Source organism: Mauremys reevesii, linkage group 25 (genome assembly GCF_016161935.1).
Source record: "Mauremys reevesii isolate NIE-2019 linkage group 25, ASM1616193v1, whole genome shotgun sequence".
NCBI classification, from domain to species: Eukaryota; Metazoa; Chordata; order Testudines; family Geoemydidae; genus Mauremys; species Mauremys reevesii.
This window is the reverse complement of record NC_052647.1, coordinates 21,572,278-21,597,505: the sequence shown is the minus strand read 5'-3', so window position 1 is coordinate 21,597,505 and position 25,228 is coordinate 21,572,278. Positions and strand designations below refer to the sequence as shown.

Genomic DNA, 25,228 nt, shown 5'->3' with positions numbered 1-25,228 from the left:
GCAGGGGGAACCTCTTGGGTCCCTTGGCACAGCACAGCCCCCTCCAAGGGATTCCCAGCCCCCCGCTCCCTGCTGGGCTGTGTATCCCCTGGGACCAGCCCATGCTCAGACAGACAGATGAACACTCATCTCCCATGGCATGCAGTAATGCTGAGCAACTTCCCATGTGGGGGTGGAGGGAGACCGTGTGTCTGTGTCAGCCCTGGTCAGTGGGGGGCGAGGGGGGGAGGCAGGATGGGGATATGATGGAGGATGAGGATGGGAGGGATGGGAGGGAGGAGAGGGAGGGGAGGGATGAAGGATGGGAGGAGGGTAAGGAAGGGGTGCCCAGGGGGGGAGGGGGGAGGTTGTTGCTTGGTGGTTGGGTGGCCCCCCCCCCCCCTGGGCCCTGGCCCACTCCCCTCCCACTGGGGCAGCTGCTGCATGGGGTGAATGGGGTTGGTGGATGGAAGCCCTCCCCCCCCCAAATCCTCCCAATTCCCCAATCCCTCCCCCCCACACCCCCACCCCCCAGAGGATCCAGCTGGAAGATCCCTGCAGCTGGCAGCCTGCCTGCTGCAGCACTGCACCCCCTGCCTGCCCCTCCTCCCTCCCCCCCCCCCCCCCCCCCCCCCTGCCCCCTGAGCCCTATGCCCCCCCCCCCCCCCCCTCCCCCCCCCCCCACCCCTGAGCCCCTGCCTGCTCCTGCCCTATGACCAGATTTTTATTAGGGACAGGGACAGTTTTTCTCTTTTCTTTTTCTATATATTACTCCCACCCCCCCCCACGTTTTTTTCACACTTGCTGTCTGGTCACCCTATCCCTGCCTCTCCCCCACCTGAAAGCCCCGTGCCCCTCCCCCTTCCTGCCGCTGCCCCCCAGCAGCACACACACCATTTGCTGCTGCCTGTGTAGGGGTTGAAAGTGCCCCGAAAAAATGGGCAAAAGGCGCCAGGAGGTCAGCTGTTCCCTCAGCTGTGAGCTGGCTGTTCCTGCTGTGTGCAGGGCCCAGATTCCACAGGCCCAGGCAGCCCAGGCAGTCCCCCCCCCTCCCCAGGTAGGGTGTAGGGTGTGGGGGTGCTGGGGGTGCTGGCTGCCCCCCTAGAAATGTGATCCTATTATCCTACATATACATCAGCCCATCTCAGCCAACCACCCCCACACCCTCCCATCCCCTCTGTCTCCCCATCCTCTCATCCCCCCCCCCCGCCCATGTATATTTATGATGGATATGGGATGTATGATGGAATGGGCCATGCCTGCCTGCCTGCCTGCCTGTCTGCCTGCCTGCTGCTGGGAGGGAGGGAGGGCGGAGGGCGCCAGGAGGAGAAGCAGGGAGGGATGAGGGGGGAGGAGGGCAGGAGAGCTCCCCCCTCTCCTCTCTTGGAGACCCTCATTTCCACCCTCCCCCCTCCCCAGGCCCCCCCCCCCACCCACCCCAGCGAGCCTCTGGTTGGCCTCTGCCCCAGCCAGGTTCCCACCTGGGGCGTGGCACTGACCAGCCCCACCTTCCTAGCCCATAGTGCAGTGAGCGCCCCCTGCCTGTCACTGCCAGACTGTGTTTATGGCACCTCCCTTGGAGCAGCTTGCCAAAGGGGCTGGCACCCTGATTTGTTAGTGCAAGGTCTCCTGTGTGCACAGGGGTCTTGTATGCTGGGTTGTTATTGTAGGGTCACCTGTGTGCACTGGGGCCCTGCATGCTGGGTTGTTATTGTAGGGTCACCTGTGTGCACTGGGGCCCTGCATGCTGGGTTGCTATTGTAGGGTCACCTGTGTGCACGGGGCCCTTGCATGCTGGGTTGTTATTGTAGGGTTGCCTGTGTACACTAGGGCCCTGCATGCTGGGTTATTGTAGGGTCTCCTGTGTGCACTGGGGCCCTGCATGCTGGGTTGTTATTGTAGGGTCTCCTGTGTGCACTGGGGTCCTGCATGCTGGGTTGTTATTGTAGGGTTGCCTGTGTGCACGGGGTCCTGCATGCTGGGTTGTTATTGTAGGGTCTCCTGTGTACACTAGGGCCCTGCATGCTGGGTTATTGTAGGGTCTCCTGTGTGCACTGGGGCCCTGTGTGCTGGGTTGCTATTGTAGGGTCTCTTGTGTGCACTGGGGTCCTGCATACTGGGTTGTTATTGTAGGGTCACCTGTGTGCACTGGGGCCATGCATGCTGGGTTGTTATTGTAGGGTCACCTGTGTGCACTGGGGCCCTGCATGCTGGGTTGTTATTGTAGGGTCGCCTGTGTGCACTGGGGCCCTGGGTGCTGGGTTGTTATTGTAGGGTCGCCTGTGTGCACTAGGGCCCTGCATGCTGGGTTGTTATTGTAGGGTCTCCTGTGTACACTAGGGCCCTGCATGCTGGGTTATTATTGTCCTGCATGCTGGGTTATTGTAGGGTCACCTGTGTGCACTAGGGCCCTGCATGCTGGGTTGTTATTGTAGGGTCGCCTGTGTGCACTGGGGCCCTTGCATGCTGGGCTGTTATTGTAGGGTCACCTGTGTGCACTGGGGCCATGCATGCTGGGTTGTTATTGTAGGGTTGCCTGTGTGCACGGGGTCCTGCATGCTGGGTTGTTATTGTAGGGTCTCCTGTGTGCACTGGGGCCCTGCATGCTGGGTTGTTATTGTAGGGTCTCCTGTGTGCACTGGGGTCCTGCATGCTGGGTTGTTATTGTAGGGTTGCCTGTGTGCACGGGGTCCTGCATGCTGGGTTGTTATTGTAGGGTCACCTGTGTGCACTGGGGTCCTGCGTCCTGGGTTGTTATTGTAGGGTCGCCTGTGTGCACTGGGGCCCTGTGTGCTGGGTTGTTATTGTAGGGTTGCCTGTGTGCACTGGGGTCCTGCGTCCTGGGTTGTTATTGTAGGGTTGCCTGTGTGCACTGGGGCCCTGGGTGCTGGGTTGTTATTGTAGGGTTGGCTGTGGGGATTGGAGGTGTCAGGCTGGGTGCCTGTGCCATTTCCCTTCTTCTAACTCAGAACCGACTGGATTCCCCTGGAATCTCCCTGCAGCCGACATCACCGCTGTGCTGTGAGTGGAGACATTCCAGTCCGCTGGCTGTTCTGGGGAGTCCAGAGGTGGGGCTCACCCGCCAGCCGGGAAGCCGTGGGGAAATGACTTCTAGCACAAGATTTCTGGCACTTCCTGTTTCCGAGGGGCCAGGAAATAGCACAAAAGCAGCTCTGCTGCAGGCATGGTGCAGCCCTGCTGCCTCTGCCTCCCCGGCTCGGTGGGACTTTGGGACACACCCGGAAAGCCTGGGGCACCTGCTGTGGGTTGTGGGTGCAAATCAGGGCAGCTTCCAGGAGCCCCAGCGTTTGGGCTCATTTTTCACCCAGCCAGCTCCCCTGATCCCTCCCAGGGTCCTTTCCCTCCCCTCCGTACCCCTGGGACAGGCCCTCATGGGCCCCTGGGTGAGGAATTCCCTTCCCTTCAGCCCCTCCCAGGCTCCTGCCTTTGCTCCTTGTTCATGGGAACCAAGTGAGGCCAGGACAGGCTGCAGCTGCAGAATTCATCTGGACTGAGCCAGCATGAACAACCCTACAATAACACACCAGTGTGTGTACAAGTGACCCTGTGATAACCCACCCATCTGTACAAAAACAATCCTGCAGTACCACACCTGTGCCTGCACAAGTGGCCCAACAATAATGACTCTTGGGTTCTTGTCCCAGTTATGGGAGAGGTGTGGGGTCCAGCAGGGCAGGCGGAGCACCAGGACTCCTGGGTTCTCTTCCCAGCTCCTATTGCTGAGCATTCAAGCAATCACTGACATGTCTCCCCCTTTGTTCTCCTCCCTGTTTCACACCCTCCTTCCCTGGCTGGGAGGGCTAATTGTGGCTTGTGCCAGTGGGGGAGCCTGGGGCTGGAGGGCTGGGCTCCCTGCCCCACACTGACTCAGGGCGGCTGGAGTGGGATGCTAGTGGGTGGTGGAGGCCTGGCGAGCGCCGGCCTCAGGGCGTTTCTCACCCTGGCCTCCTGTACTGGGATATTGTGTGAGATTTCCAAAGCTTTTGCCTAAGCAAATGTTTTGCACATTGCAGGGTCACCTCTTTCCATGAGCTCAGCCGGGCCGGAGCCACTAGGACGTGCCCCCAGTGACCATTCCAGGGGGGCTGGCAAGTGGAGAGGCCACTGGGCTGGGAGCCAAGAGACCTGGCCTCTACCCTGCTTCTGATGCGTGCAGTGGTGGGTGTGTATGTGGCCCCCACGCGGCAGCTGTCTCTGGGCATCGCCCCAAACCCGGCTGGGGCAGATCCTTAGCCCCACACTGCAGCTGGGAACTGAGGCCCAGAGAAATGCAGTGGCCCGCCCAGCGCACACAGGAGGCTGCTGTCTGCAGTGTTGCTGTAGCAGGCCGGTCCCAGGATGAGCGAGAGGGTGGGGCACGTAATTGCTTTTGTTGGACCCACTTCTGCTGAGGCCAGGGGCCAGCCTCTGAGCTACCCAGAGCTCTTCCTCAGGTCCCAGGGAGGCTGCGGCAGAGCCCAGAATCCAGCCCCGTGCAGGGCCTCAGTTTCCCTGGCTGTGACATAGGATAATGACCCCAGGGGAGCCACCAGGGATAGAGTCAAAGGGCTTTTCCTCCTGCCAGCCTCTTCCTGCCTTCTGCAAAGGGCCTTTCCAGGGAGCAGCCCTGGGAGGGGCCCAGCTAGCTGCAGAACCACCCCCTGTCCCAGACACACTTCCCTGGGGTTGGGGGGGCAGGTTCTTGCTCACGGGGGGGGGGGCTGCTGCTCCCCACGAGTGTGAGTTCCCCCTTTTGTCACTTGCACAGAAGCCCCCTATTGCTGAACCCAAGAGCCCGAAGCCGGGCCCGCCGCTCTGACCCTCCCCGGCCCATCGCCGGGGTCCCGGGCTTGCCCCCGGCCCGGCCCGTGCCAGCGGTGTCGTGTTCTCCAAAACCGCCCCATCCTCGCTCCGCGAGATCCACCCCGCAGGCAGGGGGTGGGCGCAGCCGCGGCTGGTGACTCCTCCCTTTGGGGGGGGGGTGTGGAAACACCCTGCGGGCGCTTCCAGGAGGGGTCTCGGAGCCCTGCTCCCGCAAGGTCCTGCCTGCGCGTCGGGAGCGGGGCAGCCAGCGCGCCGGGATCCGCCATGCCGCCCCCCGGGACCCTGCTGCCGCCGCTGCTGCTGCTGCTCGCCCTGCCGCCCGCCCGCGCCTTCAACCTGGACGTGGCCGGGCCGGCGCTGTTCCGCGGAGCCCCGGGCAGCCTCTTCGGCTTCGCCGTGGATTTCTACCTCCCGGAGCCCCAGAGGTGAGCGAGCGGCGGGGCCGCCCCCGGCTTCAGAGTCTTGGCACCTTGTTGAAGAACAAATTGTATCAAAGGGTCGGGGGAGGGGGGTGTTCGCGGCCCCCTGTGGGCGGGGGATATGGGGGGGGACTCGCGCCCCCCTGTTAGCGCCGGGGCGGGTGGGAGTGGGGGGATCGCGGCCCCCTGTAGGCGGGGTATATGAGGGGGATCGCGCCCCCGTTAGCGCCTGGGGTTCGCGGCCCCCTGTGGGCGGGGTATATGGGGGGGATCGCGGCCCCCTGTTAGCGCCGGGGCTGGGGGGGTCGCGGCCCCCTGTTAGCGCCGGGAGGGAGGAGTGGGGGGTTCGCGGCCCCCTGTGGGCGGGGGATATGGGGGGGATCGCGCCCCCCTGTTAGCGCCGGGGCTGGGGGGTTCGCGGCCCCCTGTTAGCGCCGGGAGGGAGGAGTGGGGGGTTCCCAGCCCCCTGTGGGCGGGGTATATGGGGGGGATCGCGGCCCCCTGTTGCCCCCGTGTATGTCCGGGGCGGGGGTTTGCCCAGCTCTGACTTTCCGGGCTCAGCTCCCAGCCCCCCTGGCGGGACCCCGCCTCTTTCCGCCGGTCTGGACACGCGGCTCCGGCGCTGTTTGCACCGTTACCCGTCCCGTCCGGTCCCGGCTCGCTCCTTGGAGCTCCGGTCCCCCCGAGCCCCCCGCGTGGATTCCTCGCGCTCCCGGGCCCGATCCCGTTCGCGGGATCCCCCCACGGGGAGGGCGCGCGTGGGGACCCGGGGCCGGGTGGGCGACGCTGCAGCCCGAGCCCCGCGCTCCGGTGGGATCCCCCCGCCCCTCGGCCCCGCACAGAACAGGCTGGGAACGGAGCGTTTCCTGTAATCGGAGCTGGGGATCGGCTCCTTCCCTTGTAACTCGGAGCAGGCGGAATTCCAGCGCTGGAGGCGCTTTCTCCTGGCGGCGCAGGGACCGGTGTGTGCGCGGGGGGGCTCCCTGGGAGAGGGCAGCTGGGCTGGGGAGGTTATTCGTGCCCCCCCCCCGGTGGCAGCCCCGAGGGGGGCATAGGAACTGCGAACACTGGAGGGGGGGGAGGCTGGAGTCCCTGGCGAGCTGCTAACACGGAGCGATGGGGGGCTGGAGGTGGCGTCTCCCGGACCAGGGCTGAACCGCCCCTGCATTTCCCCATCCCCCTCCTGCGCCGGCCTGTGGTCCACGCCCATCAGGGTGGGGGCGAATCTGCCTCCCCCGAGGTCCTTCTGGGTTGCGGGCGGAGGAAGCAACCAAGGGCTGAAGGTGCCAGGGATCGGGGCCCTCGTGCCAGTGAACGTGGCAGGGTTGAGGGCAGGACCCCCCTAGAGCAGGACTGCCGGGGGGGGCAAGTGGGGCAATTTGCCCCAGGCCCCAGAGAGCCCCCCCACAAGAATATAGTATTCTATAGTATTGCAACTTTTTTTTTAATGGAAGGGGCCCCCGAAATTGCTTTGCCCCAGGCCCCCTGAATCCTCTGAGCGGCCCTGCTCCAGAGCTCAGCCGCGGTTCATGGTGCTGTGTAATCAAGGGCGGGGGGAGTGGGTGACACTGGGTGTCTTGACACCTAGCCCTGTAGGGTGAGCCACAGCCAGAGCAGTGTTCCCAGGCTAAGGGTGTTGGGGTTTGTCTACACTGGCACTTTACGGCGCTGCTACTTTCTCGCTCAGGGGTGTGAAAAAACACCCCCCTGAGCACTGCAAGTTTCAGCGCTGTAACGTGCCAGTGTAGACGGTGCACCAGCGCTGGGAGCTACGCCCCTCGTAGAGGTGGGTTTTTTAGAGCACTGGGAGACTCCTACACAAGTCACGTTGCCACTGTAGACAAGCCCTTAGTCAGTTTTTCTCAACGCCAGTCAGTTCTGACTAGAACCCAGGAGTCCTGGCTCCCAGCCCCACCACTCGACCTGTCCTCCTCCAGAGACAAGAATAGAACCCAGGAATCCTGCCTCACAGCTCTGCTGCTTGAACCCTGAGACCCCACTCCCCTCCTAGAGCTGGGGAGAGAACCCAGGGGTCCTGGCTCCCAATCCCCCTGCTCTAATCTCAAGACCTGGGGGGAGAACCCAGGAGTCCTGACTCCCATGCCCCAGCCCCCAGATCACACTCCCCTCCCAGAACTGGGGATAGAACCCAGGAGTCCTGATTCCGAGATGCTGCTCCTGGGGATTCCACTTATCAAAGCCCTGCTCTTCCCTGCCCTGGAGGCGCTGAGTGGGTGTGGGGCCTGGTGGCTCTGATCCAGTGGGGAGGGTGGAGTTGGGGAGAGCTGTGTCCCGTGGCCTGTGGCAGGCAGCCAGCCCAGGGAGCTTTCTCGTGGAGATGCCCCTCGTGAGTGTGCTCTGTTCCAGTCATGGTCCCTACTTGCTCTGACTCCAGGAGCTCCCAGCACGGGTCAGGCTGAGCTTGTTAAAGCCCCAGCATGCATGAGCCAAGGGGCAGCTGAGAGGGTAAAGCCCCCCCCCCCAAAAGGCAGCTGTTGCCATTTGATCCTATTGGCTTAACCACCCTGTTCCCGTTCCCCCCCACCATCTATTGGCCAGGCAAGTGCCTCGAGCTCCTGGTATCACTGGGCTGATTGGCCTGAGGGTCTGCCCTGCCCAGCCCTGCCCTGGTGGCTCGTCCCCTGCAGCAGGGGCTGGGGGTGTAAGAGCCACTTCCCCTCTAGCGGGGTGTTAACCTTTTCAGCTGCCAAGCAAACTGCTTGGAACCCACAGTGCGATTACTGGGACAGAGCATGTTGGGGCACCAGGCGCAGACCTCAGGGCGCTGTTGGGGCGAGTAGCCTCTATTGTCTTCAGCCAAAATCCCTGCCCCGTGGCTGGCAGGTGTGCTGGCTATTGTGCTCTACCCCAGAGGTGGCTGCATTAGAATGGTGCTGGGTTGGTCCCTTTTGGGTCATGTCCCAGCATCCTGCGATGAGAGAGCAGCCCCCAGCATGACCTGAATCTGCAGGCTGCTGGGCACTTAACTCCCTGTCTGCTCATGGGGTCAGAGAGAGAGGGCCCAACCCAACACCCCAGCTCTGAAACAACCAACACTCAGGGGCTAAAATCACTCCCATCTCTGATCATTCCCAGAGACGGTGCTTGGCTCCTTAGGAGCACATGGTCTGGTAGCTAAAAGTACAGTGGGCTGGGAGTCAGGACTCCTGGGTTTGTTTCTGGGTCTGGGTGGAGTGGGGTCTAGTGGGTAGGTTAGAGCAGGGGGGCTGGGAGTGGGGTCTAGTGGGCTGGGAGTCAGGACTCCTGGGTTTGTTTCTGGCTCGGGATGTGTGTGTGAGTGTGTGTCTAGTGGGTTTTAGAGCAGGGGGCTGGGGGTCAGGATATCTGGGTTTGGGTTTGGGTTCTGGCTTTGGGCAGGGGGGGAGTGGGATCTAGTGGGTAGGTTAAAGCAGGGGGCTGGGAGTCAGGATGCCAGGATTCTGTCCCCAGCTCAGCTCCTAACTCACTGTGTAAATCATTTTCTGGGCATGTTTTCCTCCTCTGTGCCGTGGCCAAGGTAGGGGGCTGGCTGATTGTGAGGTCAATTCCCCCTCCTGGGTGATGCGCTTTGGGTGGCAAGCACGTTGCCATCCTGAGGTCTGGTTTGTGGATTCCAGGGTTCTGTGATTTTTTTTCTTTTTTTGGGTGGGTCCCATGTCCGGTGCCGCCAATTCTCCACCCCCTTCGTACGCAGTGCCACTGTTTCCCAACCCCCTTGCAGCCAAATCGGTGCATCCTGTAATGAAACCTCGCAAATGTCACTGATTTCCTTTTCTCGCTCAACACGTCATCTCTTTCCTGGCCTGGACGTCCTGGTCCCTCACGCAGCGCTGATCTGGGCGCCGCCTGATACAGGGGAGGCAGAACGTTCACCTGGCTCGCTAGTTTCCCCTCCTGCTGTTGAAGGGGCTGGCAGAGGCTGCCCGTGGCACTGGGTCAGGGGGAGGGTGTGGGGCTGCAGCGACTGGCACTGGGATGCTCTGTCCCGGGCACTGGTTTCCAGAGAGGGGGGAGGTCTCTGGTAGCATTTCTGCTTCACAGCCCTGGGTAATTATCTCACTTAATAGAAGAGGAAAGTGAATCACAGAGCTGGGAAGGGACTCGCTCAGGGTTACACAGCAAGGCAGTGCCAGAGCTGGGAGCAGAACCCAGGAGTCCTGGTTCCCAGTCCCGCCTTGCTCTAACTGTAGAGCTCGCTGCAGAAAGCAGCAACCAGCTCTGTGAGGCCCCAGCAGCTCTGCCGGGGGAGGGTCTCTGCATGGGGACCCCAGGAAGAGGCCTTGTTGGGCTTGGCTGCAGCAGACATTAGTGCTCCTGACAGCAAGGAACAGATTTCACAAGGTCGGTCTGCTGGATTGGTTGTGGGGCTGGGAGGCAGAACTCCTGGGTTCTATCCCCTGCTCTGCCAGTGACCCCACCCTGTGCCTCAGTTTCCCCATCTATTATGGGGGATAATGGTACTGCCCAGTGCAGTGACATTGTGTCCTCCCAGCCTTGCTGTCCTTCCTGTGTTCCCTGGGGAGGGTGGCGGCAAGCTACGCACCCTGCCCCCCTTGGAATGGGGGCATCAGCTGGCTATGCCGGGGGGTAGCCCACAGCTCCCTGCTACAGAAAGGGGCTGCCCACTTAGCACAGCCCTGGGCATCAAAGGGTTAAATACACAACCATAAATAAGCCATTAGCTTATTGCCCAAGAGCTCTGCCTGGCCGTGGGCCAGTCCATGCCAGTCAGATTTCATAATCCATGTGGCCATCCAGCCTGACCTGCACAGCACAGGCTGCAGGACTGCGCGGGCCTAGCGCCGGCTTGAGCTCGTCCAAACGATTTAAAATGGCCAGTGATGGAGAATCCACCATTCACGTCTTATGGCCAGTCTGAGCTGATCTGGCTTCAGCGGCCAGGCACTGGCGTGCGTTAGGCTTTCTCTGCTAGACAGCAGAGGCCATTGTAGAGACCGGGACCGTCAGCCCTGAACCTTCTCTTTGCTGAACTCAGTACACTGAGCTCCCAGAGCCTCTCGCGTTCGGGCCCCCGAGGCAGCCCAGAAAGGGGCCCTCGTCCAGGCTCCTGCGGGGGAGGGGGAGGCAGGGTCTGGGAACCCCCCAGGCAGGCAAGGCGGGTGCGGGACCCAGCTGCAGGCAGGGTGGGGGCTCTCCTTGATCTTCCAACCCAGAGCAGCTCAGCCCGGAGCTCAGCCAATCTCTGCTCTGGTGTTCGCACCCCCTCCCACGCGGGGGGCGCTTCCTGACTGACCATAGCACCCCAGCAGAGCCTATTCTGAATCACTCACAGCCCCTCAGTCCTGGCTGGAGAGCCCCTGTCTCTCTCCATGGACCACAGAGCCCCCATAGCCAGTGCTGGCCTCTCTGCTCTCTCCCAGGCAGCTCCATATACGCTGGCATCATTCCCAGCATGCCTTGCTGCCCTGCACGGTGCCCAGCTGATGGCAGCCTGCTCCTCCCCAGCACAATATGCCTCTGGACAGAGTGGGTTTACCTGCTGGCCCCTGCAGATGGGGAGAGCAGGTCGGCCTGCCAGCCCCCGTGGAAGAAGGGTTGGGATTACGCTCAGCTGGTAACCCACAAGGTCCCAGCTGGGGACTGGGTCAGCTGATTCAGAGCAGAGGCTGTGCGGCATCCGGGCTGGGATTCTCCTGGGAAAGCAGCATTCGCTCACACATTGCTCCTGCTCCGTGGTTTGGGGCGGCTGGGAGCCAGGGCTCCGGGAACAGCCTGACTCACTGCGCGGCTTCTGCTGCCAGCCAGAGTGCACAGAGACGGGAAGAGGGAGAGACAGACAGGAAAGGGATTGCACCGGGGACCCATGCCATGGGCAGTCCTGGCCGCTCGGCGATTCCTGTGGGCAGCAGGGAGAGAACCAGGATCCCCCTGCTCCGAAAGCCCCAGTCCCGAGAGCTGGACTAAGGGAGACTCCCACCCTAGGACGGAGTCAGGGTGAGCGGTGCCACGCCAGGCAGCGAGGGGCAGTGGCACACACAGGCACACCCGAGCGCTACAAGCCAGACTTTTCCTAAACCCAGGCAAGGCACTGATGGCTGCATCCTGGTCAGCTCTTTCCACCCCCACATGCCGGGATCAGCAGGCCCATCCCTAGACGTCACAGCCTGCTCCGCACAGCAAAGCCCAGCGGCCATGGGTCAGGAGCCCACCCCACTGGGCACAGCCAAGGAGTGGAGGTGGGGGGCGGGGGGCTGACAGCCACAACCCTGAGGCTGAATGAGCCAACACCAGCTCCCAATGCTGCCTCAGTCCCTGGGAAGCTCACCTCCCTGGAAGCTCGGGGGTGGGGGATGTCGGGGGGACATCACACAGGAGCTCTCTGGGGTCTCAACCCTCCCTGTGTTCTAGGGGTGGGGTATGTAGGGCAGGCCTGCACAACATGTGGCCCGGGGGCCACATGCAGCCCGCGTGGGCCCACGGTGCGGCCCGCGGGGAGTGAGTAGGCAAGTGGTGGGTGAGGGAGGGGGCTGAAGAGGCAGGTGGGCAGTGGTGGGGGTGAGGAGGCGAGCGGGGCAGGGGCGCCAGCGGGGGGGGTGAGGGGGGGGGGGAGGGGGGCCGGTGGGCAGTGGCCGGGGCTGAGGAGGCGAGCCAGAGGAGTGGGGGGCTGAGGAGGCGAGCGAGGGTCAGTGGCTGACCTGTTCTACTGATCTGGTCTGGCTCCCATCCCCTCTCCAAGGGGTGCAGCTGTCTGGAGGTGCTGCCTTCCTCAGTCCCACCTCGTTCATTCAACAGGGCCATTGATTACAAAATGGGGGGAAGAGCTTATTCTACTTCTAGCAAAAAGACATTTTTCTTTTACCTTAATTATACTACCTTAGGGACCCTCTATAACATATTAGCAAGGTTCAATACCGCTGTTTCGGTGGGGCAGCGCTGGGGAAGGAGGGTTTGTTTCCGCGGGGTGGGCGGTGCTGGGGGAGATGTGTTTCGGGGGGGGGCGCTTGGGGGGGCCAGGGGGGTTTGGCCCTCAGCTGTTTTCTTTGGAGTAATATGGCCCTCGCCGCTTTACGGGTTGTGCAGGCCTGGTGTAGGGTCTGTTCTGGGGTCAGGGGGGCGCTGTCTGGGGTCCCACCATTCAACATGCTGCTCCCATGGCCCAGCTGGTCTAAGCTGCCCCACATGGGATCCAGACCCTCTGCCCGGGGCTTGGCTGGTCATTTGCCCTCTGGGGCTTTCCACCCTCTACTGAGCTGCTGGCACCCCTGAGCACTGTTGCCAGCCCATGAAGTATTCTCTGGTCCCTTCCTGCCAGCTTTGTGTAGATGTGGATATTTCCCCAGTGCTGCTGGGGGCGGATCTGTGCCTGGGTGTGAATGGGTTAATAGGCGGTAGGACTTGGAGCAGTGGAAGAGACAGAGAGGCCGGCTGGTCTGATAAATTGTCTGGCAAGGAGGGGAAGCTGGGGTCGTAGCCCCACCCCACGGGGAGCCGCCTGACGGGAGAGGTGTGTGCAGGGTTGCTGTGATGCTCTGAGGGTGTCTGGTGTGTCTTGTGTTCACAGTGATCTTCCAGCTCTCATGAATCCTCCAGCCCATCAGGGAAGGGGAGGGTGAGAGTTATCAGCCCTACTTCGGAGGGGAAACTGAGGCAGAGAGTGGCAGGAACTTGCCCATGCTGTGAGTGATTCAGTGTCAAGAGTCAGGATCAGAACCCAGGAGTCCTAACACCCACCCCCACCATCCTGCACTAGCCCACCAGACCTCACTTCCCTCTCTCTCCTCTCCACAAATGGGAGATCAGGCCCAAAGCAGAACCACGGTTCTGGTCCTGGATCACCTTTAAGCTGGGATCTCAGTCTCCATGACAGGCGCCTCCCAGGGTGCTGGGTCTGGTTGGGCTGGGGATCCCCGTGTGTCAGCATGGGCGGAGCCTGGTTCTGGCGGGTCCTATTCCAGGCGGCTGAAGCCTGGATCCTGGGCTTGGTTTGGGCTGTGGGGCAGTCCTGGGCCCCTATATAACCCCATGGCAAGGACATGCCCAGGGGTGGCTCTGTGGTTTTTGCCGCCCCAAGCACGGCAGTCAGGGAGCCTTTGGCGGCGTTTCTGCGGGAGGTCTGCCCCGGTCTCACGGATTCGGTGGCGGTTCTGCGGGTGATCTGCCGGTCCCACGCCTATGGCATTCCCACCGCTGAATTGCCACCGAAACCACGGGACCGGCAGACCTCCTGCAGAAACGCCGCCAAAGGCTGCCAGACTGCTGCCCCCTGCGGTTTGCTGCGCCAGGCACGCGCTTGCTGGGCTGGTGCCTGGAGCCGCCCCTGGACATGCCGCTCGTTAGCAGGGGGCATGAGCTGGCGGGCAGAGACAAGCGGGCCTGGGTAAGAGTCCAGATGGGGGGTGTAACATCCCCCCACCCCACAAGCTGCAGCACGGGAGCCCAGCCTGGCGCCCATGGGCCGGCTGTAGGGTCCAGGCCCTGGAACTCTGCTCCCCAAAGCCAAAGGTGCTGCACAATCTGGGCCTGAGCCCCCGACCCCCCCATCTGTGGATGCTGGGGGGGCAGCTCTGTCTCTCGCCCCCATGGTGCCTGTGCCTCCCAGTCCAGGGATCCTGCCTCTTGCCCCTTCCCACGTCCCCATCCCCTTGGCCTGCCCCTCTCCCACCGGCCCCTGGAGTGAGGATGTGGGGGCCAGCAAGAGCTTGGGCTGCCTTTGTTCTCCAGCTCATTCCCAGGGGGCGGGGGAGGGGGCTCCAGGGAAAGAAACAACAGGTGCCCCCTCCCCCTTCAGAGACATGCGGAGGCCTAGTGCCCCCGCCCCCACCCCCTTGCTGTGCCCAGCCTCTGCTCTGCTGGAGCTCTGCCTCGGCCAGGCCTCCAGGGCCTTCCCCTCCTTCCCCCGCCCGGCAGGCTCAGCCCAGCTCCCCTGGCCGGGGGGAGAGTGGGGGGACAGGCTCCCCAAACCCCTGCCTGTCCCGGGCCGGGTTCCAGGGCCGCTGTGCTGCCTGCAGCCACCCTGGGACCGCTGGGCTGAGCCCCCCGCAGGCTGCGTCCCCCAACACACTGCCACAAAGGTTCTGGCGCCCTTGGGTCGCCCTCGGTAACTTCCCCCAAGCCACTGCTGGGGGCCCCTGGCTGCTCTTTGAGGGGGTTTTACTCTGAGGGGGCGGGTCTCCATCCAGGTGCAATTCCCCCCTGGGACCTGCAGAGCTGGGTGTGGCTGGCGCCTGGCCTGGACTTGTGGCAACCTGGACTAGTTTGGCTGCACAGACATCAGCTGAATTGCCGTTACCTTTAGGGCCTTTCCCCATCTCAGCCTGCCCCATCACCGAGCCCTCGGCCCTGCCGGCCTGGATCCCAACCCCTTTGCTCCAGCCCCGGCCCCTCCACCCTACCCTGTAAATGTGCATAAAGCCACCCCCTGATCCCCACAGTGAGGATCCCCTCTGGGCCAGGAAAGGCAGCAGAGGCCCCTCCCCTTCCCTTCTCAGCTTTGTTCATTTTGTCACCTGTTGTCTCCCTCCCCCCAACCCCCATCTGTCTCAGCCCTGCTGTACCCTGTCTGCCCTGTGCATTGCAAACCCTGGGGCAGGGACTGTCTGTGCAGCCCCTGGCACGCAGGGCCCTGGTCCTGGCTGGCGCCCTTGGCACCGTAACCCCGGTGCTGATAGCAATGCCAGGCAGCGTGTGTGCAGACTCGGGCACGTCCCCTTAGCTCCTTGGGTGACAAACATTCTCTATGTGCATCACCTCAATTCGCTGCTTCCGGGTTACCGCGTGAGGCCCCGATCTGGAGGCTGGGGGGCAGGACTGACGGGCGTTGGCAGGGCTGTGGATTCGTGGCCAGTGCAGGAACTCTGTCGTGGGGCAGGATCCCCGTTGGCAGAGTGACCAGCTCCTGCGCTACCTGCCTTGGCGCCGTGCGGGAGGGACCCGTGTAAAGCACAGGAGGGCGTGGCAGGGCCTGTGGTCCGAGTGCTGCCAGGAGCTCTGCTGGGCCCTGCCCTGCCTTGGAGGGACTAGCTGCGGGGGCAGCATGTGGCAGGGACACAGGGGAGAGTGGCTGGGGTGGGCTGGGCCTGGACGGGAGCTGTTCTCCAGGAGCTGAGGGTCCTGTTTGCAGCATGCCCAGGAAGGCTCACTCCGCTGTGGCCTGGTCTCCCTGGCAGCCCCCTGACCCGTTGTGGGAGCAGTGGGGGAGCTGCCTGCCCAGGGTGATGCCAGAGCATAGGCGCCAATTTCTCCTGGCGCTGGTGGGTGCTCGACCCCGCCCCTTCCCTGACTCCACCCCTGCCCCGCCCCCATTCCAACCCCTTCCCCAAAGTCCCCGCCCCAACTCTGCCCCCTCCCTGCCCCTATTGGTCTCCTTCTCCAAATCCCCTCCCCGGTCCTGCCTCTTCCCCGCCTCCTCCCCTGAGCATGCCACGTTCCCGCTCCTCCCCCCTCCCTCCCACAGCTTGTTACGCCATGCGGCACACTCAGGGGAGGAGGCGGAGGTGAGGTGAGGTGAGCTGGGGTGGTGGTCAGGGAGCTTGGCTGCCGGTGGGTGTAGAGCACCCACCAATTTTTCCTCGTGGGTGCTCCAGTCCTGCAGCACCCACAGAGTGGGCGCCTATGTGCCAGAGCACTCCCCATGCACAGCGGGTGTGAACAGGCCAAGCTCTGGGGCTCCCTGAGGCCTCCAGCTCATCCCATGTGCCTCGGGGGACGGCAGGGCTGAGTCGCACCCACTGGGATTCGAACCTTTGTCTGCTTCAGAGCAGTTCCTTAGCCCATCAGGCTGCCACGGCCTGGTTCCCAGCCTGAGGGGGAGGGGCAATGGCGCTCCAAGGCACATGGGTCGAGATCTCTGCCTGTGGGGGCCAGCAGCACTGCCTGGCCTGCGCCACCCTGAGCAGAGTGTGGGTGCTGGTGCCATCGCCGCGGGGCGGGGGCAGGGCCTCGTTCTGATGGGTTCAGGAGTAGCCACCTGGCTCGCTCCGTACAGGGTCCCTGTGTCCAGCAGAGGCCTGGGAGCACCAGATGGAAGAACCATCCACTGGTATCCTCAGCTGCAGGGCCTGGGCCGGCTCCAGCTAACATCGTCTCTCCCTCCTGCCAGCACCCGGCTCAGCCTTTAACTTCACGCGGAGCCAGGTCCCAGCTCCCCACCAGCCAGGAGCTCCCGGCTCAGCCTTTAACTTCACGCGGAGCCAGGTCCCAACTCCCCACCAGCCAGGAGCTCCCACCTCAGCCCACGCCAACAAGCGCCCTGCGCGGCTGGACTCCCAGCCCCGGCCCGTCCAGCGACGCGGCTGGAGTCAGCTGCCCCTAGACTCCCTCGCTTCCCAGGATGGAGCCCAGCCGTTCCCTGGAGAGAGCCTGATGTGGGGTTGGAGGGGAGACCCAGAGTGATGCCCCCTCCACAGCCAGCATGGGAGCCCTGGTCTGGTCCAGAGAATGGGGGCCAGGCTGTGCCCTGGGAGTGTGCCCCCAGCAGCTGGGATTTTACATGGGACATTGCCACTGTGCCACAGCCCCCTCAGCTCTGCCCATCCACCTCTGTGTCCCCTCTGCGTTGGGGGACCCCATACCCCCCAGATCCTAGAGGGGTCTGCTGCTCCTGGGGCCTGGCTGGCAAAGGCAGGGAGCTTCCCCTGGTGCCCAGCTAGAGGGAAGAGGGAGGAGGGGTGCAGCTGTGTCTGCATCTTCTGAGTGCCTGTGTGACTCCCCGCCCCGCTGGGCAGATCCACACGGGGCTTGGCATTCCCGGGGGCACTGATTGCGCCCTCAGCACTGCAGGGCAGCCGGGAGCCTGCTTTGTGCTCCAGGGAGCAGCCAGTTCTCGCAGACTTTTCCAGGGGAGGCCCCCCGCTGCTTCGTTTGGCCCGAGAGTCTCTAGCTGCCCATTGTGTGCGGAAAGCCCAGGAGCTGCATGTCCGTTTCCTTTCAGTATAATTATTACATAGCACCCAAAGGTCCCAGAGCACAGACCAGCTGTGAACTAAGCCACACAGCCGCTTGCTAGAGGCTAGTAGAGGTGGGGCCAGCTCATGGGTGAGAAACTGAGGTGCAGTGATGTGCCCAAGGCTATGGAGAGTCTGTGTCAGTCAGGGCTAGAACCCAGGAGTCCTGGCTCCTACTCCAACCTACTAGACTCACCCACCCTCCAGAGCCAGGGCTAGAACCCAGGAGTCCTGACTTCGTCTCTAACCGGTAGCCCCCACTCTCACCGTGTCTCCGGTCTTGCACAATCAGATTCTCCCTTGTGAAGTGCCCTCCCTTACTCCAGGGCCGGGGCCATTAGTGAGGGAGAAGCCTGGTGCCCTGCAAGGGCTGGATGGCACCTCTCCACCCTGCCCCTCTGCCCTGTGGGGCGCCCTCCAGCTCCGCAGGGACTGACCCGACACTCCCTGCTGCACACAGAAGCTTGTTGCTTTTAACCCCCTTTTCTGTGCCCTGGGTGGGGGAGGGGGCAATAGTTTTTTGGGGGGGGCCCTCGCCAACAGCAAGTCAGTTGCCTTTTACAGACCAAACCATTCACTGGCCCTTCCTGGCTAGTAGCTTCCCTCTGGGATTAGGCAGAGCAGCTGCTGCCGCTCTGTGCCTGGACCCCCAGCCTCTGCTCCTCTGAGGTGCTGCCAGCCCACTGCAGCACCGGCCCTGTTTGTGTGGTGATGGGCCCAGAGCCCCCAGCGCTGGGGCTCGCGCGGCCCCCAGCCGAGCTGGACCTGCTTTCCCCTGGCTCTGGTTAGAAGGTGCTTGTCTAAGGGGAGCGCCTAGCAGCCCCAGCTGAGCTCGGGGGCCCCTTCGTGCCAGACGCTGCATGGACAGACACAATCCCTGCCCCAGACAGTTCACAGAGACAACAACTAGGGTGGAGACAAGAAGGATGTTTCTCCCGCGTTACTGACAGAAGCTGAGGCCCAGGTTGTGACGTGCCCGAGGTCAGGGCCAGGGAGGCCAAGCAGAGCCAGGAATTGAACCCCCGTCTCCTCATCCTCTGACCCACCAGCGATGGCTCAGCTCCTCCCACCCACACCTGAGCCCTTGGGGAGGTGGGGGTGAGTGTTGGGCTGAGGCTGGTGCTGGGTGGGATGTGCTGCTGGGTGATGTTGAGGGTTGCCTGGCATCTCCTGCTGTGCTGGGCACAATGTTCTCTATCTGGCCTGTTGGCATGAGTGCCAGGGGGCAGGTATTGCCCCAAGGGGTCCCGCAGCTTCTCGGTATGAGTTCCCATGGGGAGGCTGTGATGAGATCCCCGGGGTACAACCTGGAACTGTGAGACTGCTGTATCCCCTTATCTCTCCTGCCTGAGCTGTCTCTATGCCAGTGATGGTGCAAGCTCATTAATTCATTTGCCACTCTGACAAAGGGCAACAGCCCTTGTTAACCTGAGCTGAGATTCCCTGAGCACGTCAACCGAAACTACACCGTTAAGTAAAATATAAAACAGATTTATTAACTACAGAGAGCCAGATTTGAAGTGATTATAAGTAGCAGGCATTGAGATCAAAGTTGGTTACCTAAGAAATAAAACTAGAAACACAGTTTAAATCAGGGATGGGGAACCTCTGGCCCGTGGGCCAGATCTGGCCCCCTGCTTAATTTCATCTGGCCTGTGGCAAGTCTCCGCACTGTGGGCTGGAAGCCCTGAGCTTCGGTGCCACATGGGGCTGGAGCCTAGAGCGCCGGCTCGCCCTGCTGCGGGGGAAGCGAGGGTGCCCCTGCAGCCACGAAGTGCAGGGGCGATCAAGAAAGGTCAGAGTCCATGTCTGCCTATCCCCGCCCGCAGGCGCCGCCCCTGCAGCTCCCATTGGCTGGGAACTGTAGCCAATGGGAGCGCAGGGGCGTTGCCTGCGGGTGCGGTCAGCGCGCACAGCGCAGAGCCACATGGCTACATCAAGGCCGCTTCTGGGAGCGGCACGAGGCCAGGGCATGAGGGGAGCCACCGACCGCGAGCCCAGCCGGAGCCCGCACCCCAACCCCCTTCCCCAGTCCTGAGCCCGCTCCCACATTCCAAACCCCTCGGCCCCAACCCGGAGCCCCCTACCGCACCCTGAACCTCTCATTTCTGGCCCCACCATGGAGCCTAGGGGAAGCCCCAAGCCTCCACGTCTTGTTCCCCCCCCCCACCCCGGGGGCTGCGTGTGGCCTGCGACTGATTTTTTCTGTGCATCAGTGGCCCCCAATAGAATAAAGGTTCCCCACCCTGGTCTAAATTCTAACTTTAACACACTAAGCAAGATTTGAATCAAGCAGTCTCTCACCCTAAGAGATGTTACAGCAGCTCACAGTTCTCAGTACACCGGCTGGATTCCCTTCCCAGCCTGGGACCAATCTCCCCAGTTCAAAGTCTTTGTCTTCCAGACGCTGAGATGGGGGAGGAGAGAGGCCAAGGGATGATGTCATTGTCCCTCTTTTAAACTTTCCTCCAGCTGCTAGGAAGATCCTTGCTGTGGCGTGGGGTGTAAGGGCCACGAGACATGTCAGGCTGGTGCTGATGTAAATCTGTCTCACTAGGTGCCACTGAAAGGCGGCTGCAGGCGTTCCCAACCTCACAACATATTTCAGTAACACAGATAGCAAAACCTCATAACTTCCCATACAATGCTAGCACATTACAATCCAACAGGGGAGTAATGTTCAGTGGATCAAGTTTCAGTGATACCTCCCAAGGCAGACTTTGTACCAGACACATCACACTTAAGGCTAAGATTTTGTCATGTATATTTTTAGTAAAAGTCACAGACGGGTCACAGACAATAAAGAAAAATTAACGGAAGCCGTGACCTAGCCCTGACTCACTGAAAATATATGTGACAAAATGGGGACCTGTGGGTGCCCACACCTCCTGCAGCAGGGCAGCTGCGTGGGGGCTAGGAGCTCCAGGGTCCCCCCACCCACAACTGGGAGCTGCCAGGACCCCTGCTGCCTGCAGCAGCTGGGGGCTGCAGGATACCCCTGCCGCCTACAGCTCTGGGGGTCCCCCCACCAAGAAACCACCAAGCCCAACTATTTGCATCTCTCCAAAAGTCCACAAATGGGACCAATTGTGTTCTGCATACAAAGAGACAGACAAGATCACAGAATATTTTACTGCTTTTGAGAGGCTGTGCACAATTCATGAGATTCCCGATGACAAGAGAATCCCTACCCTGTTTGCAAAGTTAACTGGTAAAGCTCTGGATGTGGTCAATGAAATGCCAATTCAGGATGCTTTACATTACTGCAGATTCAAAGAAATAGTTTTGAAACAATTCCAGATCACCTCTGAAATGCAGAGGGTGAAATTTAGAAACCTTCAGAGGGGTGCTGGTCTGAGTAATGGGGAATACGTACACTGGATGAAAGATCTGATGGGAAAATAGGTGAGAGGAAAAGGTGCTGAAAGTTTTGAACAAGTGTTTGCCCCTGTTGCTCAGGAGCGTTTCCTAAGCATATGTGAAGATGATGTGAAACAGTGTCAATGGGACAACAATATAAAAACTGTGGATGAGATGGCGTCTCTAGCTGATGCCTTTGAGCAGCCCCAGGCATCTGTTGAGAAGGAGGATGTTTACAAGTATCTTTGGTGCTGCTGTTAAACCTCATGATAAAAAAATGTGGTGTTAATGTTAAACCTGATGACAAAAAAACTGGCACTGAGATCAAACCCTAGAAAAAGGGTGCAATATGCATGATTTTGGGGGGAAGATCTTGCACATGCTAGGAGTGGTAAATAAGAACTCACCCTGTGTTAGGAGGACATATGGTAATGCTGCTTCTCAGCTAATACCTGTAAGAAGACTTGAAGCTTATCACAGCAGAGAAACCATAATAAACCTGGTCTGCTGCATGGAAGGGGAAACTGAGGTGGTGGGGGGACGCAGTTGGGTGTTTACAAAGATGTTTAGACTGGCTGGTTTGTTCAATACCCCTTGTGTCTTCCAGCTCCTTCCTGAACCTTAGCATGTTTTCAGTCACTGGTTTTTCTTTCCCGTCAGTGTTCCCTTCAGTACAACTATCATACCTTTGGGGATTTGGTACTGCTGGGTCTGGTGAGGTGAGGATGTAGGGCAGGGGTTGGCAAGCTTTCAGAAGTGCTGTGCCAAGTCTTCATTTATTCACTCTGATTTAAGGTTCAACGTGCCGGTAATACATTTTAACGTTTGTAGAAGGTCTCTTCCTCTAAGTCTATAATATATAACTAAACTATTGTTGTATGTAAAGTAAATAAGGTTTATAACATGTTTAAGAAACTTCATTTAAAATTAAATTAAAATGCAGAGCCCCCCGGACCGGTGGCCAGGACCCGGGCAGTGTGAGTGCCACTGAAAATCAGCTCGTGTGCCGCCTTCTGCACGTGTGCCATAGGTTGCCTGCCCCTGATGTAGGGCATTCTGCAGATTGGCTGGCCCTCTGTGGAGATGTCTCCCAACCCCAGGACTGTACCTATGAAAGGAATCCATCTCCCCTCTTGGGCTTACCCTGTGTTCTCCACTCCCAGCACTGAGACCTCCCCCGCCCCTTTTCCGACGGGGTTGGGATCTGTGCTTTCTGGGTTACAAGTGTTCACCCTTTGGTCAGACGCACCTTTTCCTAGCAGCTCTCCCTCAGCTGCTTTTAGTGGCTTACAAGCCTCACAGGGGCTTGCGGGCTGGAGTTGGTTTCAGCTCTGTCCCAGGCCTGGCTGGGTCCCGGCGGGTGAATCGCAGCCATGCAACTGCTCTGTGCACACCTGGATGCCCACAACAAGGGCCCATTGTCCCAGGCACTGACAAGGGTTGGCTACAGACTCTGCAGCTGAGCATGGGGCCCCCATGGGGAGGGGTGTGCAGAGGGCGATAGAGCTGCGTCTTCTCACAAGAGCCCTCCCGCCCCACCCCTCGAGCCACCTGCTCATTGCAGCGGTTCAGCCCTGTTTCAAAGCAGAGGTCCGGGCCCCTGTCGATGCTGCCGTCCCCCAGTGGTCCTGCTTCTCCAGACCCCAGCGGGTACCTGTGCTGCTCTGGTGCGACAATTCTCTCCCCTCTCTTAAGAGCAAGTCCCTTTTTCAACAGCTCTGGTCCTTCTGCTTTCTGGTCCTGTGCCCTCCTGGCCTTATCAGGAACAGGCAGCCAGTGTTTGCGGAGACCGGGGCTGTTTGTTTCCTTCCTGCCGCTTTTCCTTAATGAACAAACCCCGTCACTTTCCCATGGGAGTGTCCCAAGGACCAGCCCCCCACAGCGCTGCTCGGTCGCTGCGGTGCAGCTCTGATGCTCCCACAGCGCTGCTCGGTCGCTGCGGTGCAGCTCCGATGCCCCCCGCAGCACTGCTCGGTCGCTGCGGTGCAGCTCCGATGCCCCCCGCAGTGCTGCTCGGTTGCTGCGGCGCAACTCCAACCCCCCCCCCCCAGCGCTGCTTGGTCCCTGTGGCGCAGCTCCGACACCTCCCCCACAGCACTGCTCGGTCACTGCGGTGCAGCTCCAACCCCCCCCCCCGCGTTGCTCTGACACCCCCCCCCCACAGCGCTGCTCGGTCGCTGCAGCATAGCTCCGATGCCCGCCACAGCGCTGCTCGGTTGCTGCGGCATAGCTCCGACGCCCGCCACAGCGCTGCTCGGTCGCTGCAGCATAGCTCCGACGCCCGCCACAGCACTGCTCGGTCACTGCGGCATAGCTCCGACGCCCACCACAGCGCTGTTCGGTTGCTGCGGCGCAGCTCGAACACCCCCCCCCCAGCGCTGTTTGGTCACTGCAGCGCAGCTCAGATGCCCCTACTGTGCTGCTCCGACACCCCCCCCCAGCACTGCTTGGTCGGCGGAGCATCTCAGATGCCCCTACAGTGCTGCTCGGTCGCTGCGGCGCTGCTCCGACTCCCCCACAGCGCTGCTGAATCACTGCAGCGCTGCTCCGATGCCCCCCACAGTGCTGCTCGGTCACTGCAGCTCTGATGCCCCCCACAGCGCTGGGGCCAGGGAGCTGGCGCCATAGCCGTGCTGAGGGACGGTATCGGTCTCCTGGGGGGAAGGTGGGTGGTGCAAATGGCATCCCAGGGGACGGGCATCATTGACATGCAGTGGGTCTGCAGCTGGAGCCCAGTGAGGCAGCCCCAGCCCTTGGGGGAGCAGGGGAAGAGATGGGGCATCCCCCAGCCCCTGTGCTCTCAGCTTGGTTATGCTAATTCCTGGGGGCTCACAGTGGGGATACCGGGGTCTCAGGCATGCAGACAGCGACCTCACCTGCAGAACAATCACCAGCGCTCTGCACACAGCTCCCACAGTCCCTTGTACCAGCCATGCCCATGGAGCATGCGGGGGGCACGGCGGGCGCTGGAGCGGCGGCTCATGGCCCATCTGCAGGCAGCCTGGGAACTGGGAAGGGACCCTGGGGTGGCTGGGGGAGAGGGGCCCAGCTCAGCTGCCGTCTCCGACTCATGGCCCTTCCCTCCTCCTTTCCCCAGCAGTATCAGCATCCTCGTCGGAGCTCCCAAGGCCAACACAAGCCAGCCCAATGTCACGCAGGGCGGGGCCGTCTACTACTGCCCCTGGCACCGGGGCAACAGCAGCTGCACCCCTATTGAATTTGACCAGACAGGTAAGGGGCGCATCTGCCTCATGGGGGGCGGGGGGCCAGTATGTTCAATCCAGCTGCCGGGGGGGTGGGGGGGACGACTGTCAGCTGTGCTCCTCCCCTTGGGCAGTCTCCTGTCAAACAACTGAGGGGCATCAGCAGAGCTGGGTGTGGGGGAGCCCAGGGCTGGGATAGCAGGGGCCTGTGGGTCAGGATTGAGGGGCACCAGCAGAGCTGGGTGTGGGGGAGCCCAGGGCTGGGATACCAGGGGGCTGAGGGTCAGGATTGAGGGGCACTGGCAGAGCTGGGTGTGGGGGAGCTCAGGGCTGGGATAGCAGGGGCCTGTGGGTCGGTATTGAAGGGCACAAGCAGAGCTGGGGGGTGGAGCCCAGGGCTGGGATAGCAGGGGCCTGTGGGTCGGGATTGAGGGGCATCAGCAGAGCTGGGTGTGGGGGAGCCCAGGGCTGGGATAGCAGGGGCCTGTGGGTCGGGATTGAAGGGCACCAGCAGAGCTGGGGGCATGGAGCCGAGGGCTGGGACAGCTGGGGGCTGCGGGTCATGATTGAGAGGCATCAGCAAAGCTGGGGGGTGGAGCTGAGGGCTGGGATGGGGGGGCTGTGGGTCAGGATTGAGATTCTCTGTTGTCCATCAGATGACTTATGTAAGGGTGATGCTCTGAAGCCCTAGGCAGGATCGGGGGATCCCATGGCTGGGGCATGGAGAATTTCCCTCCTCCACAGGGTTTGTGCCCTGTCCCCTAGGTCAACCCCCTCTGGGTTTGAAAGCTGCCACATGAGACTCCCCAGCCCCGGCCCGTCTCCTCCCTCCCCAGCCTGGCGGTTTCGGTTGTTACCCAGCCCAGCGGCGGTGCCGAGGGGGATCGGGCCCCATTCTGCTGGGTGCCCTGGCCTGCCTGCGCAATGGGAGCTGAGGGCTGGTTCTTGCTCTTGGTCAGCTCCATGTGGGGCCAGGAGCCGGCTTGCAAGCTGCTATTGACCCGAGACTGAGCCCCCGCGACCCCCACAGACTTTCTGCCTTGGAGAAACCGGAGCTGGGGGGGAACCTGCTACCATCTCCCTGCCCCCTCTGCTGGCTGGGCCCATGGCACCCATCCCCATCCCAGTGCCATCTGCCACGCATTCCCACCCAGTCTCACAGCGCCCCCTGGTGGAGAGGCTAGGCTGGGGTAGTTGGGAGCTCCCCCCACAGCCAGTGCTCCTGCTCCGCTCCCCACAGCGCCCCCTGCTAGATCAGCCGGGAGCTCCCCCCACAGCCAGTGTTCCCACCCCGCTCCCCACAGCGCCCCCTGCTAGATCAACTGGGAGCTCCCCCCACAGCCAGTGCTCCTGCTCCGCTCCCCACAGTGCCCCCTGCTAGATCAACCGGGAGCTCCTGGTGGGGATCAGGTTGGGGTGGGGGGCAGGTTTGGGGAAGGCGTCAGCCCCAGGCTATCCCAACCCCTAGCCCGGGAGGCTGAGCGGCCTGACAGTCAGTGGCCCTGGTAGGGGAGAGCCCAGATGAGCTGTAATCCCAGCT

At 61.7% G+C, this 25,228-nt stretch overlaps 1 protein-coding gene across 2 annotated transcripts in view; it reads left to right on the top strand.

Annotated features, from left to right (window-relative positions):
- Positions 1-4,973: 4,973 nt before the first annotated feature.
- The window catches only part of ITGA5 (integrin subunit alpha 5), a 54,971-nt gene continuing 34,716 nt past the window's right edge, over positions 4,974-25,228 (top strand). Inside the window, exons 1-2 of one of the 2 annotated variants that reach the window (XM_039514583.1) lie at positions 4,974-5,228; positions 23,586-23,716. In XM_039514583.1, coding sequence (XP_039370517.1) covers positions 5,068-5,228; positions 23,586-23,716 — 292 coding nt within the window. In that variant the 5' untranslated portion in view covers positions 4,974-5,067. Of the gene's footprint in view, positions 5,229-23,582; positions 23,717-25,228 lie in introns of both variants that reach the window. The other variant, XM_039514582.1, reaches the window with a different exon arrangement.